Genomic DNA, 19365 nt, shown 5'->3' on the forward strand with positions numbered 1-19365 from the left:
TTAAAAAAAGACAATTATTGAGTATTTGGTATTTTTGTTAGTGGGCCAAGTTGAAAAAAATTGACATTACTACAGCGCTGCTCAGACTATGCATTTAGGAAGGGCCTCTCTGGGCGGGATACCAGAGGGTTAACTTAACTTTCAAAATGCTCCTTTCACACCGTCTTTATCTACTGTGTTGATTAATGTCTTATGTCTTTTATCTCTTTGTCTTGCAGGTCATACAGGTCGGTTTATTACAGCGGTTTTCTGTACCAGTCTTCTGTTTGTACTGGCTCATATCTGCTTCCAGACGATACTGTACACCTACCCACCTCTGGACATTGCCATCGGGGAGAACTGTTCACAATGGGACACTATAAGCAGGCACATAGGACTGTCCAGGTGTGTAAAAATACAACTGCACCACATTAATCATCCATACCATGACTGATTGATTTGCTGTTACTAAGCTTAATAGTATAAACTTGAAATAAATGCAAATGCAGCCATAAAACAGTGTCTCATTAAATACACACCATCACCGCACTCCCTTTATAGCCGTGTGCAGGTCAGGTGTGTCCTGTAAATGTTAATCTTAAAATCTAATCCATATGTGTGTTGTAGGCTTCCCCTGGATGATCCATGGAGTATTGTCCGTCTCCATTGTCCTGACGTGGGTGTGTGTGTGGTTGCCTTAGTAACCATGATTCTTTGTAACAAATTGGTCAGAAACAGAGAAATGGTGGCTGCTGCCAACATTACATCGGTGAGTCATCATGGAACTGTGATTTTTTTTGTTGTAACTTTTGCTTGTAATGATCTATCCCAGTTCACCTCCCTTTACCCAAGTACTCAAGTACAGAACAAAACAAACTGTGGTGAAAGTAGATGTACTGATTCAACTTCTCAAACTGTAGCAAAAGTGGGAAGTCCAGGCAATGAAATGTCCACAAAATAAAAAAAATCAGAAGTTGGTCTTTTTTCGGGGCTGTTTGTGCAAAAAAGATATTAATATAATTTGAAGAAGATGTATCTGTTCTAACTGCAAAATGAATCAGAATCAGTAGACTGAACACACATGAACTGAATGTTATGAATGATGAATTTTATGTTGTTTTCATTCTGTTAAATCTTTTACATTATTTTTGTCTTGTTAGATATTTTGCATTGTTTTTGTCTTGTTATATGTGTACCGACCAATGCACATATAGCTTTTTTTTGTCGGTCTTGTTTTGGCACAGTGTTAGAAAATAAAAATAACACATAATTCCCATCATATCCATTAAACCTAAAATAACAAGGCTGTTTTGAAAATGTAAGTAATAAAAAGTAAAAAAAAAAAAAAAAAGTGTTAAAATATAGGGAGCGAAACTAAAAAGCTGTCCCAGTTTTCAATTACCTGTACTTGAGTCTGTTTTTCTATTTAAATATAGTCAGATAGTGTATGACTTCAGCTAGTTTTCGCTTGTTTTTTTTTTTTGTTTTTTTTTTATTAAGCAAGTGATTTAGCTTTTTTTGTGTAAGGTATTGTCTTTATGATAATTGAAAATATATAAAATACTATGTAGCTACTCTGTCAGAACACAGTTTATGTGTATGAGTGTGTTCACATACTGTTTGTGCAAGTCTGGTTTCAATTAGCACCAGTGACTAAACAGCAGTGACTCTTGTTTAAATCTGTGGGAGTTCTATTAAAAAGGTCAAACTAACTGAAAATGGCCCAATACGATAGACTGAAGTAAAGACAAAGAGAAAGGATAGAAAATAAAGCAACGTGGAAGGATGGAGGTCTGGAGGAAATGAGGAAGGATGGAAATAAAAAGGGAAGAACAGATTTTAATCCAAAAAAAAGAACAAAAAAAGGAAGAAAATATAAAAAGAGGATGATCATATGAACTTATCTGATGATTTCTTCCAAATGACTTCCTGCATCTGTTCATGTACAACCCCAATTCCACTGAAGTTTAGACGTCGTGTATAAGATAAATAAAAACAGAATACAATGATTTTTTAATCATTGGTCAATGATCTGCCTCTCCATATCAGACAGACCTCCTCTCTGTCTGTTTTTAAATCCCTTCTTCAAACCCATCTTTTCTCCTGGGCTGTTGAAACCATGTGAGATGTTTGAAGGTACTATCTTTATTCTATTGTTTTTATTTGGTAGTGGTTTATTTTTCTTATTTATCTATTTATTTTATTTTTTTAAATTTATTTTGTTCTTAATTGTGTGGCTTTTTATGTTTTTTAATCTATTCTTGTATTTTATTCTTTTATTTGGGTTTTATTTATTCTTCAGTATAGCACTGTTTTCTTTTTGTTTCTATGTCTTTAAATCTATTTGGTATTTTATTCTTCTCTTTTGGTTTTAATTATTCCTCTGTGCAGCACTTTGATCCACTGCAGTTGTTTTAAATTGCTTTACAAATAAAGTTGGATTGGATTGGATTTTCAAATCCTTTTTGAATATATTTAATAGTGATAATGAATAATTTGTAATTGATTAATCTGTTGATTATTTTCTTAGATTTAATTGAACAATTATTTGAATAAGCACAAAAAAAGTAAAAAAAAAAAAACAAAAAAAAAAATGACAGAAAAATAATTACTTGTCCTATATTCCAGAACCAGCTGAAACAACAAGTAAAAAAGTAAAAGGATATATAAGTATATCTATATAGAAATAACAACAATTACAACAGTATGAAAGTATGTGTAAAATTATCTATAAATATAAACAACAACAAACAAGTCCAAAGACATTCACAAATAATATGTGCACTGCAGTCTTCAACACATTTCAAATCAAATCAAAATCAAATTTTATTTATATAGCACCAAATCATAACAAAAGTTATCTCATGACACTTTACATATAGAGTTGGTCAAAACCAGACTCTAAGCCAATTTACAGAAACCCAACAGAATCCTCATTTGGATCGCACTTGCTAACAACTGAACTTGGAACTAACATACAACTTTGTGTAGATCCTGATGTCATGTGCATCATAATAAATTGTTCATGTGAAACACAATAGTGGAACCAAAATTAAGGAAATGAAGCTTCAATTCAGGAAAATTGTAATTAATTTTTTTTTTTTCATTGACTCAATTAATGAATTAATGGGTTAATCTTTTCAGCTTCACACATAACTGATTTAATGCAGCAACTTTGGTGGAAAAGTGTTGAAGGTTTACCAGTTCTGTTCTGGAAACAAAAACATGATGAACAGACAGATGGACACACAGACATGCTATCTGTATTATGTGCTCGGGTGATAATAAAGGAAGCTCTGAAATGTTGTTCCATGTGAGAGGCTACTGTGTCAGAGTGTACTGCCATTTCAACAGAAAACAGATAAATTCCATGGTTTTATGTGTGGGTATTCCTGGTTCCTATAGGTTGAACATTCCTAGTGGTTTGTGTCACTACTGACCTTTCACTTTGTATCACATAGAAATCAGTGAACAGGCTGCTGTCATGGATGTAGGCAGCAGAGACAGACTGTTAGCTTAGAAATGCACTTAGCTAACATCAACTCCCAACAGAAAAGAGACTCAAAGACAACAAAGATGGCATTGCATTTGCCTCCAGAGAAAAGGAAGAAGCAGATGCAGCTGTTTCTCAATGTGTCATAGTCTCAGTTATCTTATTGTATGTGGCTACTTTTTCATTTATTAATAGAATTATTCATGTAGATTATTTTAAACTGATTATTCTGAACCGTTGTGTTTAGGAACTGCTTTTAAAGTTAGACTTAAACTGTCTGTAATATAAACAGTTGAATCTTTGCCAGTATCTGTATGATTTACTCATGATATTACAGATACTGTCTCACAACATACAAATATTACCTAAACAGAACATATATCCTTGTGTTGTGCATTACAAGTAGAACTGTGAATATTCACTATCCCCACTGTCCAGATTGTTTGATCACAATGTATTAAGAAATGTCCACCCTATTTACCATCCACTTTCTGATGACACTACATTGTGTGGTTTATTTACTTACTCTGAAATATTCTTACTGTTAATTAAATGTAAAACCACAGACTATCTCTGGTTTCTACATTCTACATTCACGTAGAACCAATAATCATCCTTTAAACTACAAAAAAATTATTAGTATGATAAAACTCAAATCATTAACATTATTGACTGAAGGAAAGTGTTTATCGTTATAACAGGATCAATTCTTTGTATAATTTACTGTCTAAAAAGTTAACAAACTTCTGAATCCATCTAATCCTTTTAGCTACCTGGTTTCTGGCACAGCTTTACCTATTTCCATGATGCATCCAGATGTCAACAAATGTCAAAGTGTGGCTGGCGTTTAGACAGGATACTTAATGCAGGAATGAAGTGACATACTTTAAGAGGAAACACCAGTCAATGTGATATTTCTGTCTCAGCAATAATAAGCATTACCTCTTTGCCACCTGTCACTCCTTTTTATTACAGTCACTTCCTGGCACACACCTATACTGAAGCTTCACATAAACATTTCTGTATTTTTGCAGTTGAAATAAAAAGATCTCTATTTTTGGTCTGACTCTGACCCATGTTGTAATTATGTGCAAACACAGTAGCCTGTGTAATACCTGTGCAATCTTTAACACAGAGACGTGAAAAGCTCCAGTAAACAAAAGTGTTTCAGCCTCATGTGGCTGCACTCACCCATAAACTACACATATAGTGCAGTATAAGCAGTTTAGAACAGACTGGGGGCACTATAAAACTTTCCATAGACTATAACATGGCTTATTCACATACATGTCCTGCAGAGGTAAAAACCAAATTCAGGTTTTTATACCACATCGGTACCCATAGTTGTCTCCATGGGCCATTTGTATGCTGAGTCAGCAGTGTTGCTTAGCTGAAACTGAGCTGTTCCTGGATTTAGGACCCAAATAAAGACCCACAACAAACTCTAAATATTGTTAGCCTCATAGCATAATTGCCTAAGCCATATTTTTGGCCAAACTCTCCTAACGCTGCTGATTAATTTTTCATCATTGGCTGTGACCTAAAAAAAAAAAAGACTTTTGCAGTTATGCTATGAGGCTAATAATATTAAAACACAGCATGGAGACATGCATGATTTAGTACGGTAGTGTCTAGTATGGCAAGGGGGAGCCAGGGCAACAGGTCAGCTTGGGGGGTGGTTTTATCATCACCACCAAATATCAATACTGGTTACCAATAAGCAATGCATTTAGTTTAGCATGTTTAGGGTTATCTGCCTTTTTTGAAAACAGAGGTGACCATATTTAGACAAGAAGGTGGAGCTGGGGAAGCATGAGGAGTGAGTTAATGCTAATGCTGTCCTGATTAGCAGGCTATCTGACAAACCATACAATCCAGGATCGAATGAATCCTAACATAACTTCAAGTTACCTTATGCTAACAGACTGATAATTGTAATAAAATTTCTAATAATTTGCTTGGTCGAATTTCTTACCCACAGCAAGGTGTCTGTTAGGAAAATGCTTTAACTGTTACTGTGTCTCTGTCCCTGTCTCACTTCAGCTGGAAGCCTACCTGTCAGACAGACACACAGATGATGAGGAGGACGATGAAGAAGAAGAGGAGGAGGAGGAGGAAGAGGAGGAGGTGGAGGCGGAGGCGGAGGCAGAGGCAGCATCAGGAGATGAAGAGGAGAGGTCATCACCTGGCGACATCGATGAAGAAGTGTCAACAGCGACTCGAGCTAAGCAGCTCGCAGAACGTCTGAAAGTCACAGCCCGTAAAGCTCTGCGTGACCTGGGCAGAATCTTGGCCATCGGCCTGTTGGCTTTGGCAGGTACGAGCAGCAGCATCCAGTCCAACTTCAGAAACGTTCAGGTTCAGGCAGGAACATTATGTGACATCATGCACACTAGAACACACGTTTCAGAACCACCTACTAAAAACAATGTTTTACAAGATTCATTGCAAGATACATCCACATATGAATGAATAAATAAATAAACAAATATCCAGGAAAGTCAAAGCTTTTGCTTTTTTACATTAAGTAACTGTCTTGATTGGAAACAGCATAATGCAACAGTTTTTTTCAGATACATTTTTATTTATATATATTTTTAATGTAATGTGCTTTGCAGTGGACAGTTTTTACTCTTGGTCCTCACTGCAGGGTATTGTCATCAGTTCATTGTCTGCCTGTCTGTCCGTCTGTATGTGCAAAAACTTTGGCATGCACTGGGAGGGGTGGGAGGTTGGCAGGGGCAGTAGATAGTCAATGATAAGGAAAACCAGCCGTGGACTGAAGGCAGAGGGTTTTCAAGTGCAGGCACGTTTTTGTTTTGTTTTTTTACACAGTGAAGCTGTGAAACTCTTGTCCCTTACAGAGGACAAAAAGCATGGCTGGGTCTTAAGAGGTTAAGTTGATGTGTATTCATATTTTAGAATTAATTTACACCAAATTTAACTTTGACAGCATCAAACAATCTTTAAAATCTTATCTTGAAATTTTGGTCCTTTTCTGAGTACATTTTCATATAGCCTAGATAAATGGCAACAGAATACTCTCCTCTTTCTATTGTGTTTCACCCCCTAGCACCATGACACAGTGGTGTTGATTTGCTCAAAAACTACATTATGGAAATGAACATAATTCACATTTCCTAGCACAACACAATCACCTGCCATTTTGCTGAAATGCCACCATTGTCCTTTCAGTTCCTGATCAGTCAGGGAGTGTTGAAAACAGTTTTGTCAAATTTGCAGCATTTATATATGTCAGGAACACAGCAGTATAATATTACCGTTTAGATAACAGACACTGACACCAGAGGAAAAGGACTGCTGTGTGAATGTGACTGATGCCTAAAATTCAGCTGCTATGACATGTATCGGTTTAGTGTAGGTTTGGACAGTTATATTCTACTTTAGTTGAGTTTCCTGGCTTTTGATACAAGAGACAACATCTAAATAGCACAAAAAAACACATTTTCTCCGTTTTCAGTCTTTCTCTAAGCTTGGCTGGATCGGTCAAGTCTGTCTGTGGCGGCAGTGTTCATATGATATTTCTAGAAGTGCTGGGCTGGATTCTTTGAATCTGCCTACCATAATATATTCCACAGTATCATATTCAAGTACACATTCATGCAACAGAGAACTGATATCCAGCTCCTCTGCACAGTGACATCATCCTGTGTTTTTCCGCTCAGGTATCACCCTGCCGTCCGCCTTCTCAGCCATCTACTTCCTGCTCTTCATTGGCGTGTGCACCTGGTGGGCCTGCCACCTTCCCATCAGTCACCTGGGGTTCAATGCGCTGTGTGTGATGGTGGGCTTCTTCACTGGGGGCCACATGGTTTGTCTGTATCTGTACCAGAGTCTACTGGCCCAGGCCCTGTTCCCCCCCCAAAGTCTGTGGGCCAGGTAAGACTGTGACATGGTAATGTATTCAGTCATGAATTCATTCCAGTCTACGATGCTGCTGCCTGTATACCTCATGTGCACTAAACATTATGTGACCTTGAACTTGCCAATATTTGAATACATTTATCAAAAGAAAAACTGAAAATCTACGAGACACTGTGAGATGAAATATCATTCATTCATTCATTCATTCATTCATCTTCTGGACCGCTTTTTCCTTGAGAGGGTTGCAGATGTGCTGCAGCCTATCCCAGCTACGTTTTGGTTGAAGGTGGGGTCAAGGTTACAGTAGTTTTGGATTTTTCATTATAATTTAATTTTATTTAGTTTTGACTTTTTTTCTCTCTGTTTCAGTTATTTTTTAATTAGTTTTTAGAGCAGGTTTGCTAGTTTTTATTAGTTTTGCTTTTTTCCAAATGCTTAGTTCTAGTTTAGTTTTGTCGTATCTTTTATCTTTCTTGCTGTCGTATTCAAAGAAATCCCATTCAGGACTCTGCTGCTTTCTCCCAACTTTAGTTTCCATTTTGCCAGGTAAAGTGGGGACGAGAAGACGACTCTAAACGACAAGTGATGAGAAGTGACAGACCGTGAAGTGCCGTATGGTGCTGCCAGCTAAAATTCCTCGAGCAAAATAAATCGATTTCATATCAATCCAACATTGACAAACATGAAAACAAAGGGAATTTTATCCATCATTTTTATACGTTTTAGTTAGTTTTGTAAGCACAATATAATTCAGTTAGTTATCACTTTTTCTTTTAATTATAGTTTTTATATATTTCAGTTAACGAAAATGTTTTTTCAGTTCTAGTTTTTGTTGTTTCATTACTTTTTGTTAGCAATAATAATCTTTGGTGGGGTACACTTTGGATGTGTCACCAGGTCATCGCAGGGAGATAAACATAACATGCAGCACACTTTTAATCCCCCTCGGCCAAATATAGTATAAGATTCTGTTGAAAGTTACTGTCCTATAATTTAAATTAGACTGTCTTTGTGTAAAATGTATTACATACATATTTATATTTGAAAGTACTCAGATATTATAACTGCACAAGGCCATTTGACCTTGAAAAAAGTAGATCAAGGTCACCTGTTTTCAATAGGCTCTGCTCCATGCCAAGATGCATCCACAGTATAAATTTGGTGCATACATCTCTGCATTCTTCAGATAATGTTGTTGAATGGACAGACAGACGACAAAATGATTACAATACTTCTTCAGCCCAAAGTTGGCCGAGGGGTAAAATTTGCACCTAATAATTTGTACTGAAATTATTAATCAGAGAAAAAGCATCACTAATGAACCCTTAAAGCCCCGTATGACTTTCATGGTAATATTTTTTTCAAATTTGTAAAACCCTGAATCACTTCCCTCTCAATGAACCACTTCGAAGCTGACTCCATCATAAACACAGTCCGCTTGTTTACATAACAAACCAAAACATTACTCAGGGATTTTTGGAAATCTTGTCACAAAGTGCATTGTGGGAATGGGAATTCCACGCAGCAGCAGTTTTGCTGTCTCTTCATGAGTGCTGAACCCAAATGTTGTTAACAAGCATGCTCCATTTAGGCGGTATAGAGTTAAGGGCAGAATATAATGCATGGTTCACCCCAGACCTTTCAGATCTCCTCCACCAGCGCAACCTGACCTGGGCTAAAGCCAGGAAAACAAATCTAAATTCTGACTGGTTAGCCTTTAGGCAACTACGCAATACTTGTACTGTCAAAATCAAGAAAGCCAAAGCCAATTATTTCTTATCACAGACGACACAGAATCTAAATAACCCCTCAAAATTCTGGAAAACCATCAAATCCATTTCTCAAAATAGTAAAGGTTCTGAGCTACCACCATGCATTGTTAAAGACTCTGAAAAAAATCTCAGATAAAGCTAAAATGCTTACTTGTTTTAATGAACATTTTATTGCTTCAGGGCATTTATTTGAGTCTTTAAACCCTACAAATTCAAACCCCACTCTTAACTCTTTTTCCACTAAATCTGAGTATCAGGCTCAGTCAAGACTTTCTTTTAATTTTAACCCCATTTTAGTTTCTGAGGTGCATAAAGCTCTCAAGCACTTAGACACAGCAAAAGCTGCAGGCCCTGATAAACTGGAGCCTTACTTTTTAAAGTTAGCATGTGATTTTATTGCCCCACCCTTGACCCATATGTTTAACTTATCCTTGGTCACTGACACTATATCTTCCATCTGGAAGTCTGCCCTAGTTACACCTCTGCTCAAAGGGGGAGACCCCATTATTTTAAACAATTACAGGCCCATCTCCAAGCTCTGTGCCCTGGCCAAAGTTCTGGAGTCTCTGGTTTGTGATCAGCTGAAGGATTTTTTAAATGAGAATAGTATTTTATCTGACTTTCAATCTGGTTTTAGAAAAAGACACAGCACAGTTACAGCAGCACTTAATGTTTTTAATGATTTTATAGATTTTATTGATAACAGACAGCACTGTGCAGCCCTTTTTATTGACTTGTCAAAAGCTTTTGACACTGTGGATCACCATATTCTTTTACATAGATTATTTAAATCAGGAATATCAGAACACACAGTTGGCTGCTTTAAAAAATTACCTGACAGACAGGAAGCAGAGTGTACAGGTAGACGGCTGTACTTCCAGTTTACTCACCTTGACAAAAGGTGTGCCACAAGGGTCAGTCCTAGGGCCACTTTTATTCATTATTTACATTAATAACATCAATCACAATATATCAAACGCAAAATTTCATTTTTATGCTGATGATACAGTCATGTACACTTCTGCTTCCACTCCTGTCCAAGCCCTTACCCAGCTACAACTTGCTTTTAATACTGTCCAACAAAATTTTCATGATTTAAGACTGGTTTTAAATGCAGATAAAACAAAAGTCATGATGTTTTCAAACTCAAGGTCCAAACTGTCAAACCTGCCTTCACTGATCACTACCCAGGGAACACAGATAGAACTTGTCCCGGCCTATAAATATTTAGGCATTTTAATTGACAGCTCCCTTTCTTTCTCTGTGCACATTCAGCAGCTTGTTAGAAAATTAAAACTAAAACTTGGCTTCTTCTTTCGAATTAAATCATGTCTGTCTTTCGAATGAAGAAGGAGACTGGTTTCAGCTACATTTCTGTCTGTGTTGGACTATGGTGATGTCTTGTACATGCATGCCTCCACCCATAGTTTACGGTCACTGGACAGTGTGTATCACGGAGCTCTGAGGTTCATCAGCAATTTTAAATCTCTTACCCATCATTGTCTGCTTTATGATTGTGTAGGATGGTCTTCTTTGTCGGCTCGCAGACTGAGTAACTGGCGTATTTTAATTTACAAGTCTATTCTAGGTCTGCTCCCATCCCATCCCATCCATCAGTCGGAGAACCACAGACTCTTATAATCTGCGTTCTCTGGATCTTTTCTTGTTGTCTGTTCCTAAAGTTAGAACTGAACAGGGGAAAAAGGCCTTCAGGTATGCGGCCTCATTCACCTGGAATGAACTACAAAAAGACCTGAAACTGAAGGATCTGGTTTCGTTGGACACTTTTAAGAGGATGCTGTGTGACTTAGAGAGGGAGATATCTGGCTGCAGATGTTTTACCTGATGCACTTTTGTCTACATTTCATGAGCACTTTTTGAGTTGACTTGTCTATGTGCTTTTTATGTATTCCTTTTATGTATGGAAGTCTGTCTGTAACTGTTTAATGTACTGCTGCCCGTCTTGGCCAGGACACTCTTGAAAGAGATTCTTAATCTCAATGAGGTTTTCCTGGTTAAATAAAGGTAAAATAAAATAATTTTAAAAATGTCACCTTTACCTCCATCCACCGACTAGACTCATTCTGTAAAACAACCCTGGTGGACTGTATAATTTTCCATTATAGCGATCTGGCTCATTTTCTTGCAGAATCTGAGACAGCGATTTCATTTCCAACAATGCACTTTGCGACAAAATTTCCGAAAAGGCCCGAGTGACGTTTCTGTTTGTTATGTAAACAAGTGAACTGTGTTTATGATGGAGTCATCTTCAGTGTTGTTCACCGTGATGGAAGTGATTCAGGTGTGTAAGCACAGAAAGACTAATGGATTAGTGATAATTAAACTGTCGCTGGGGTTTTACAAATTTAAAAAAAAAAAATTGTGGCGAAAGTCATAAGCTGCTTTAAGAAGCCGCAACTGTTTTTGTCACAACTTCCAAATTTTTTTTTTTTTTCTTTCCCAAGTGATTTATCACTATTTATTGTAATATTATCATTATAATAATTTTATATAATATATAATAATATTATACATTTTGCATTTTTCAATGAAAATCATTTATTTTCTAATATTTAATTGACTAATCATACCAATGTTCATAAATGCTCTGAGTAAATTCAAATGTTATTAGATCAAGTCAGAAAAAAATGAGTAAAAAAAGGCCTTTTCAACAAAATATATCATTAACAGAGCGTAAACCAAGTGTCTCCATCCAATGTGATTGAGCCAACTCCATGGGTTTTAGTGGTGAATCAATGTTGTAGAAGATGACAGTAATTCCTTGGTAACTACGGAGTCTCTGAACATCCAAATGGGTCATATCTGATGACCATGAAAAGATGAGGAACTGAATTTTACACCAAGTATTTACATGTATTAATAGGATTAATGGATCAACACGTTCATTCATTCATCATTTCGATCAGTAGATGATTTTGGTTGGTGGGGGGTGTTCGGGTCTTTATGGGTTAATTCCTTAACCCTTTATCAAGCAAGTGACTATTTTTGGTCAGACATTAAATATGGGGCCAATCCTGTGCCTCAGTGAGGAAGTTGGCTTTTATAACACAATGCAGAGATTCAGAGAAATTTTATAGACATTTTTGAAGCTGTAAATAGTGAATATGAGTGATTTTTCTCAGTTTATGACCTTTTAACAGTCATTTTATTGTATGTGTTTACTTTTTAGCAAGTGCTGCTTGGATGTTTTATGGCAAGAGGAGGGAGACTAAACACACTAAGGTTGAAATTTTGAATTTCCAAGTATTTCAATGAGTGCCTTATAAAGGGTTAATTGGAATTTGCCTTAATTAACATTCATTAACATCTCCTACACTATTATTTTTTTGAATAGATAATGAATGTTTTGGTGCTGTCATGCACGCTCCAACTTAAACATATCTGCAGACTAAATATCAGTGAAAATCCAATAGGGAAAAAAATATCGGTCAGACCACTAAATGTGAGTCATGTAAAAACCACAACACCTTCCTCTCCACCCTCCATGACTTAAGTGTATCTTGCATGTTGTGTGTTTTTTTTTAAACACAAAGTAGATGGCAGATGACATTTCCTCAGCAGATCAGCCAAAGGTCACTTCCTCATAGGAAGCTCTCTTATATCTATTATTAGACTGTTTTGTAATGTGTGGAATCTATATGGAAGTAGTTTTAAATGGACACATTAGCAGAGGGAATGAAAGGGAATGTATGAGTTACGACGAAGTGGAGAAAACAGACAGTACAACAGTGAGTGGAATGTGAGCGGAGAGTGAGATTTCTGAGCAGGAATGTTTGGAATGATCAGTCGCAGCTAGCTCATCTCATCTGTTCGTACCAGCTAAACAGTAGAAACAGTGTGAACAGGTTTTCTTTCTCTTTGTCAGTCATTACTAAAGTCAGGTCCAGTACTGTGTGTTGGTATCACTTAAGCAGCTGGTCATCAATCAGCCTAACATGACTGTCACTGAGCAACTGTCAGCACTGAATGTGTGTGTGTTGGCCTTTTTAATTCTATACTTATACTGAAACTAATCTATATATCACCTATTGCTGACCCTCAGGAAAAAGAAAACCCTCAGGAGTTCTTGTCTTAGCATGACTAGTCCACCGTCATTCATCCAGACCGGAAATTCTTTGACTTTTACAGGATTTACGGCAGTGATTTAAAAAAGGTTTGTGCCCAAGGTGCCCCAAATGGCAAACTGAACCTCAAAGCTCATGTATATTCATATCCTCCTGTAGCAATGACTAAGTCCTACCATCCATTAACTGTGCAACCAGGCGGCGCCCTATTTTTAATTGGAATTTGCCTCTTAAATTGTTTTTTTTTTTTTTTTAATAATTTATAGCCTATATCTATTTATTTAAGTAATTATTATATTTCATTTATACGATAAAAGAAGATATGCTTTCATATGTCAGAAAATGGACCGCATTATGAATGAAAATGAGCAGAAGGAAGCGCAATCTTATGTTTTTTTGCCTACAAAACCCAATAATGAGCATAAACATCTAAATAATGAGCAAAAATAACATTTTAATTCATTTTAAACATGAACTCACCAGGTTTTCACATAACTGAATGAAAAAAGCATGAATTCAATGTTTAATTAATAACAATGTTTTAATATAGTTGATTTCTGTCTTTAAACACCACCATTACCATCGTAGATTAAACTGCTTTTCCTCATCCTTATTACCTCCGCCAAGGAGGTTATGTTTTTGCCAGGGTTTGTTTGTCTGTCTGTCTGTCTGTTTGTTTGTCTGTCCGTTAGTGTGCAACATAACTCTAAAAGTTATGGACAGATTTTGATGAAATTTTCAGGGTTTGTTGGAAATGGGATAAGGAAGAAATGATTAAATTTTGGTGGTGATCGGGGGTGGGGGGGCCCACGGGAGGGGGCACTGATCAGCCTTGGCAGAGGTATGCGCTTTCCGAGTGCTTCTAGTATTTATTTTTCTTTATTTTCATTTTTATTTGTTAATGTTTTTACTTTGCTACAATTCACCTCTTAGACTGTTCCATAATTTAAAAAAACCTGTTCTCTTTACACTCAAAACATGTACCGAAACTGATCCAAAACCGTGGCCCAAAAACCGAGGTATGGACCGCACCATGGGCTACCTGTACCATTGCACCCCTACTTCTGACACAGTGCATTTGTAAATTTCGTTTCCCCCCTCCTCTCTTTGAGAACAATTTATGTATTTTATTTGGTGTGTGATTTTTTTTTTCTTCCTTTAAATATTAGTTGTGCTGTTTTAAGCTGAATCAAGTTTGGAAATGTTAGAGTTTGTTTTTGTGCAAAGACTTCATTTGTATTGTCTCTATATCTTGCGTTAGTTTTGGGTCTAATGGCCTTTTTCTGCATTGTATATTGTTTGTACACTGAGCAAAAATATAAACACACCATGTGACAAACTTTTTAATAGCAGTAGGTGTTGCACTATATATTAAATGACACACAGTTTATTCTGCTGATCAGTGCGGTACAGATTACTGTCCGTTAGAACATGGTAGTGGTGTCTGGCATTCAGGGGCATTCATGTGGACACGATGGGGGACGGTTGAAAGAAATCACAGCTCCATATCTCATGTCATTGACTTCCCATAGAGCAACACATCGTCTTCTCATTGAGTTGACGATATTGTCAATTGTGGCTTGTGGAATGTTATTCCACTCCTCTTTGAGAGCCACACGGAGCTATGGAATATTATCCGGAACCATTCTTGCATGGTTTGCGACATCTGTGGGTTTGCGACATCTGTGGCATGGTGACATCTGAGGAAATGTGACATTTTGAGGTGTCCTTTTATTGTCCCCGGTATAAGGAGGGCCTGAATACTGTTAACACTGTTTGAGCAGCGTCTGGACCTGACACACCTGTGTTGTGGGTGGAATCACCAGACCACTGAACAAGTGCTCACTCGCAGAGATGGACACAAAGTTTGTTTTTAAGTGAAGAGAATTAACCATGTTTTACAATTATAAGACATCATGAGGTCATTATGGCTCGCACATCTCAAGTTACACAAATACTGTACATAGTGCGTTTATATTTTTGCTCAGTATATATTGGGTTTATATGTATTTCCCCACACCTCAACACAGTAACTCAAATACAATGAATATAATGTGCAGTATAATGTATATAGTACCTTCTGATTGAGGAAAAACCTCACTGACTCATTGGCCAAAGGCACTAGCAAATGAAAACATCAAATAGCCAAAATATTTGGACTTAATCATTTAAATATTTACAAGATTTTGCAGAAAAATAACTTCAAAATGATCACAGCTTCAGTAATTGGGATAATGTTATGATTTTACATGTGTCAAACATGCTGTTGTCAAATAACAAAAATGAAATGAACAAAGGAATATAAATATATGAAAGCCCACAAGCTTTATCGTGAGTATTCATTGGCAAACAGGAAATAATTTATTATATAAGTGCAGCGGTTGTGGGTAAGCAAATATGTTTCAAAGCTCATATCACCAGCGTATGATTTTTATTTTTCAGTTGATCAAGCTCAGTATTTCCCATTATAACATGAGCCTTGGACTGTGAGTGAATGCAGTGTTTTATATGAGAATTGGGTTGGTGAAGGGATTTGATGTTTCAGAGTCAGAGAGAGAAGCTGTAGTATTCCCTGGACACTGTGGATACAAGTACAGACTCAGAAACAGTAGTGTTCATTTTTTGCAAGCTCTAGTGAAAGACTGCACTAAAATCCTCTATTCAGCAGTTGTTGATCACATGATACTTTATTTGTTCTGCAGTAAATAGCAAAACTGCATGTTTTTTTAGAAAATAAATACCAATAGTATGTTTTATGTCTTTTGGTTTATGTGGTATATTCTGCTTCAGTCTTGAGTTTTCTGTAAAGTTGGCAGATTTCTAGTGTGTAAATGGCCCCATCATCCCACCTAGCCTGAAGTCTGTCACCATCATTTCAATGTCAAAAAAGATTGTCATCAGCGGCCCAGTTACGACTGTCCAGATGCACTTTCACCAATAAATGACATTGAGGCCAGAATCCCACCATCTTCAGCCTCATCAGTGAAGAGACTCATAGACTGTAGCTCCTCTAAAATAATCATCTAGTCTCCAGACTAACAGCCTTACCATTAAACCCAGTTGCTGCGCTTTATTATAAGAATTGCACTATTGTAATATCTGCTGCTGGTTTGTTCCATTATGCACCTCCTCACCTCTACCACTTCCTGAAACCCACTGTCATCTCCTTAGTGTTGGACATATTTATGTCCAAAAAGGACACTTTACACTAGTTAGCAAAATCATCCATGATAAGGGTCATCAGTGCTGAGGAGGGACACAAGTACCACAATCACAGAATCATTAGCAAATTCGATGATGTAGCATCCTGTACGCTGGCTTTGTTACTTATTAGTATAGAAAATAAATAAAATAGGTTACAGGACACACCCCTGTGGAACTCCAGTGGACGAAGAAAAACACTGTCAGACTTGATATTATTGACCTTTACATATTGTGATCAATTGGTCAAAAAGTCCATCAGCCATTAGATCAGTCCCACTTCAATACTGTTGTGTAATCTTTCATCTCAAAAGCCATGGTTTTTAATAGTACAAATCTGCAGTTGTCCTAAAAGGCCTGCTCATGAGCTGTGTTGAAGTCTTTGTTGTCATCTATGTTGTGTTAGTATTGGACACTGTTGCCACGGTAGAGGAGCAGAAGGAAGGCATTCAGACAAATTGCAAGTTCAGTTTCTGCACTGATAGACAAACCCAACCATGCAACCAACTAACCAACCTAATCCAACCAATGGAACTAAACCACACAACCAACCATTGATCACATAAGGATATTGAAGACAAATCTTAAACATTCTCTGTTGTCATTACCAGCTGAGATTTGGATCTTTCATCAGCCAGCCCTGCACTAGTCTGCTTGTTAATGGTCCACTCTTCCCTAAACTGTTTCTGATGGTCAAATAAACAGAGCTCTAAAACAGATTTGAGTGTGGAAGAGAGTGTCTGTATTTAAGAGATAACACATGTTTAGAGTTTATCGTATTAGCGAAGTTCAGAACTGAGCACAGTCAACATGTTTCATTTTATTGACTGTGAAATCAGCGGTACACTCTGTGGTCTCACAGTTGCCAGTTTTCCATGTCCTTGTCTTATCAAGGAATCATAGTTTCCCCTGTTTTAGAAGTCATCAGTAAAATGAAAGCAACTATTGTTTTTATTTAATTATCTGAGTCAAATGTCAGAAAAGACGATGATCCTGGCCTTTGTCCTGTACTCATGCTGTACAGCACTGATGTCTAAAAAGTTTTGGACTTCAAAGTGTACCTGTACTGGTCATGCTTATGACATTAATTGTGCGTTGTGTATTATTTATAACTAGGGCGTTGACCCATGGAGAACCACGGGTCATATTAACACAGATATCTAAGGACTGAAGTTAGTCATGCAGCGTGGAACTGCGCTTCACATCAACCGTCATGGGCATAGCAACGTGATTGTAAGGCTTTTGTATTCCAAAATTACTAATATCTCTCAAAATATTGGTTCTATCAACTTGCCGAGATATTTAATGTGGAGATGGGACTCTTCCTCAACTGTAGGTACTAAATTGGCCAGTTAAAAATGTCTCAATTTCTCAGAACTGTGCAGACACACACATACACAAACACACACAAACACACACACACACACAGACAGATGCTCTGAGACCTTCCAGTATTATGGTATAGATGCAACACACTGGACCTTTTTATTACATGAACTATGGGCGGGGGCAGAACCTATGGGGCGCAGCCATTGCTAACCAGAAGAGACATACCCACGTTGATTCCGGCTGATGGAGTACAAGGAAACAAGCATCAGTCAGTGAGCGAGGCTGACTAGAAAGTATGTGTTGACGCTTGTTGTTTGTGCAGCCTTAAGCATTGCACCCCGCCATTGTTCTAGAGATGCGACCCAGCACTGGCCAATAATGTGTCATCTTAGACTGTTGTCGGCTGGCTGTGGTCAGTGACCAGTCCATCGCAGCCCAGGTAGTCAGATAACAGAACAAGTCTGGGTCAGTACTGGTGCTGGAACAGCCCATGAAGGAGGAAACATGTCGCTGACCATGTCTAACTGACGGAGTAGTGACTTAGTACTCGCATGTACTTGACAACAGGCTATAATGTACGTTCCCTGATGGAACTGCTACTATTGTTATCTTGTTGTACAGTGTCCTTGGGTGTCTTGAAAGGCGCTTATAAATAAAATGTATTATTATTATTATTATTATTATTATTATTATTAACTGAGATCTTCTGAAATAGCTAGCAATAAATATTCTCTACAGTTACCCTTTAACTCCTAAAGACTCAAAATCCTCTACTGATCTACTTTTTATCCACTAATCCTATCAGTACAATGAAATAATTAATTTTCTCAGCATTTCAGTAGCATTACATGTTTTTTTCCAGCTGTATCCATAAAGTCTTTAGTGAACATGGAAACACGCCATTATCTTCTTTACCATTGATTCACCAGTAAAACCCATGTTGTTTGATAAATGGTTATAAATGCTTGTTTTTATGTTCGGGTAATGACATTTTGCTGAAAATGTTTTGTTTTTCTGATATGTTTTCTTCAATTTTCTCTTGACTTGAGTTTACTCTAAGTTTTTATTACCATCTGCATGATCAGTGAATTAAATATTGGAAAATACTAGATTTTCACTGAAAAAAATACAAAAGATACTGTTATAATAAATGGCAGTAAGCCACTTGATAATGGTTAAATGTAGAGAGAAATTCACCAGTGTCACCACAAAAAAATAGTTCTGGGTCTTTATGGGTTAAAATGTCATAGTAATACATTATTTTCACAGTAGAGTTTTTTTTTACACATTGTAGGAGAAACACAGATGAAAGTGGTAAATACTGGTTGTAGTCTGTTTTGAGGAGCCAGTTTTCAGGGTATTGTGCATTCTGGCACAGAGGTTTGACATAAGACATTTTAATGGAACTGCTGTCTTTGGGATTATTCATTCGACCTGTGTTTTTCCTGAAATTCTGGATGTTTTCCATAAAACAAGTCATTCAACTGTAGGGGAAACTACAGCAAATTATTTGTTCAGTTGATGTATTACACAAGTCAACTGGTGTAGTCAGTCAAAGACATGAAATATACTAAATGGCAGATTTAATTGCGCAGTAACAGTGATCCCATAGCTAAAAAGT

The 19365-nt window shown here is 37.0% G+C and overlaps 1 protein-coding gene across 3 annotated transcripts in view; it reads left to right on the forward strand.

Moving 5' to 3' along the window:
• piezo1 (piezo type mechanosensitive ion channel component 1 (Er blood group)) overlaps window positions 1-19365 on the forward strand; it is a 138673-nt gene that overhangs the window by 65948 nt on the left and 53360 nt on the right. For all 3 annotated transcript variants that reach the window (XM_030155684.1, XM_030155685.1, XM_030155686.1), the window contains exons 3-6: window positions 219-384; window positions 607-748; window positions 5516-5789; window positions 7159-7372. In XM_030155684.1, the coding sequence (XP_030011544.1) occupies window positions 219-384; window positions 607-748; window positions 5516-5789; window positions 7159-7372 (796 nt within the window). The remainder of the gene's footprint in view (window positions 1-218; window positions 385-606; window positions 749-5515; window positions 5790-7158; window positions 7373-19365) is intronic.

This window comes from Sphaeramia orbicularis, chromosome 15, assembly GCF_902148855.1.
Source record: "Sphaeramia orbicularis chromosome 15, fSphaOr1.1, whole genome shotgun sequence".
Taxonomy (NCBI): Eukaryota; Metazoa; Chordata; class Actinopteri; order Kurtiformes; family Apogonidae; genus Sphaeramia; species Sphaeramia orbicularis.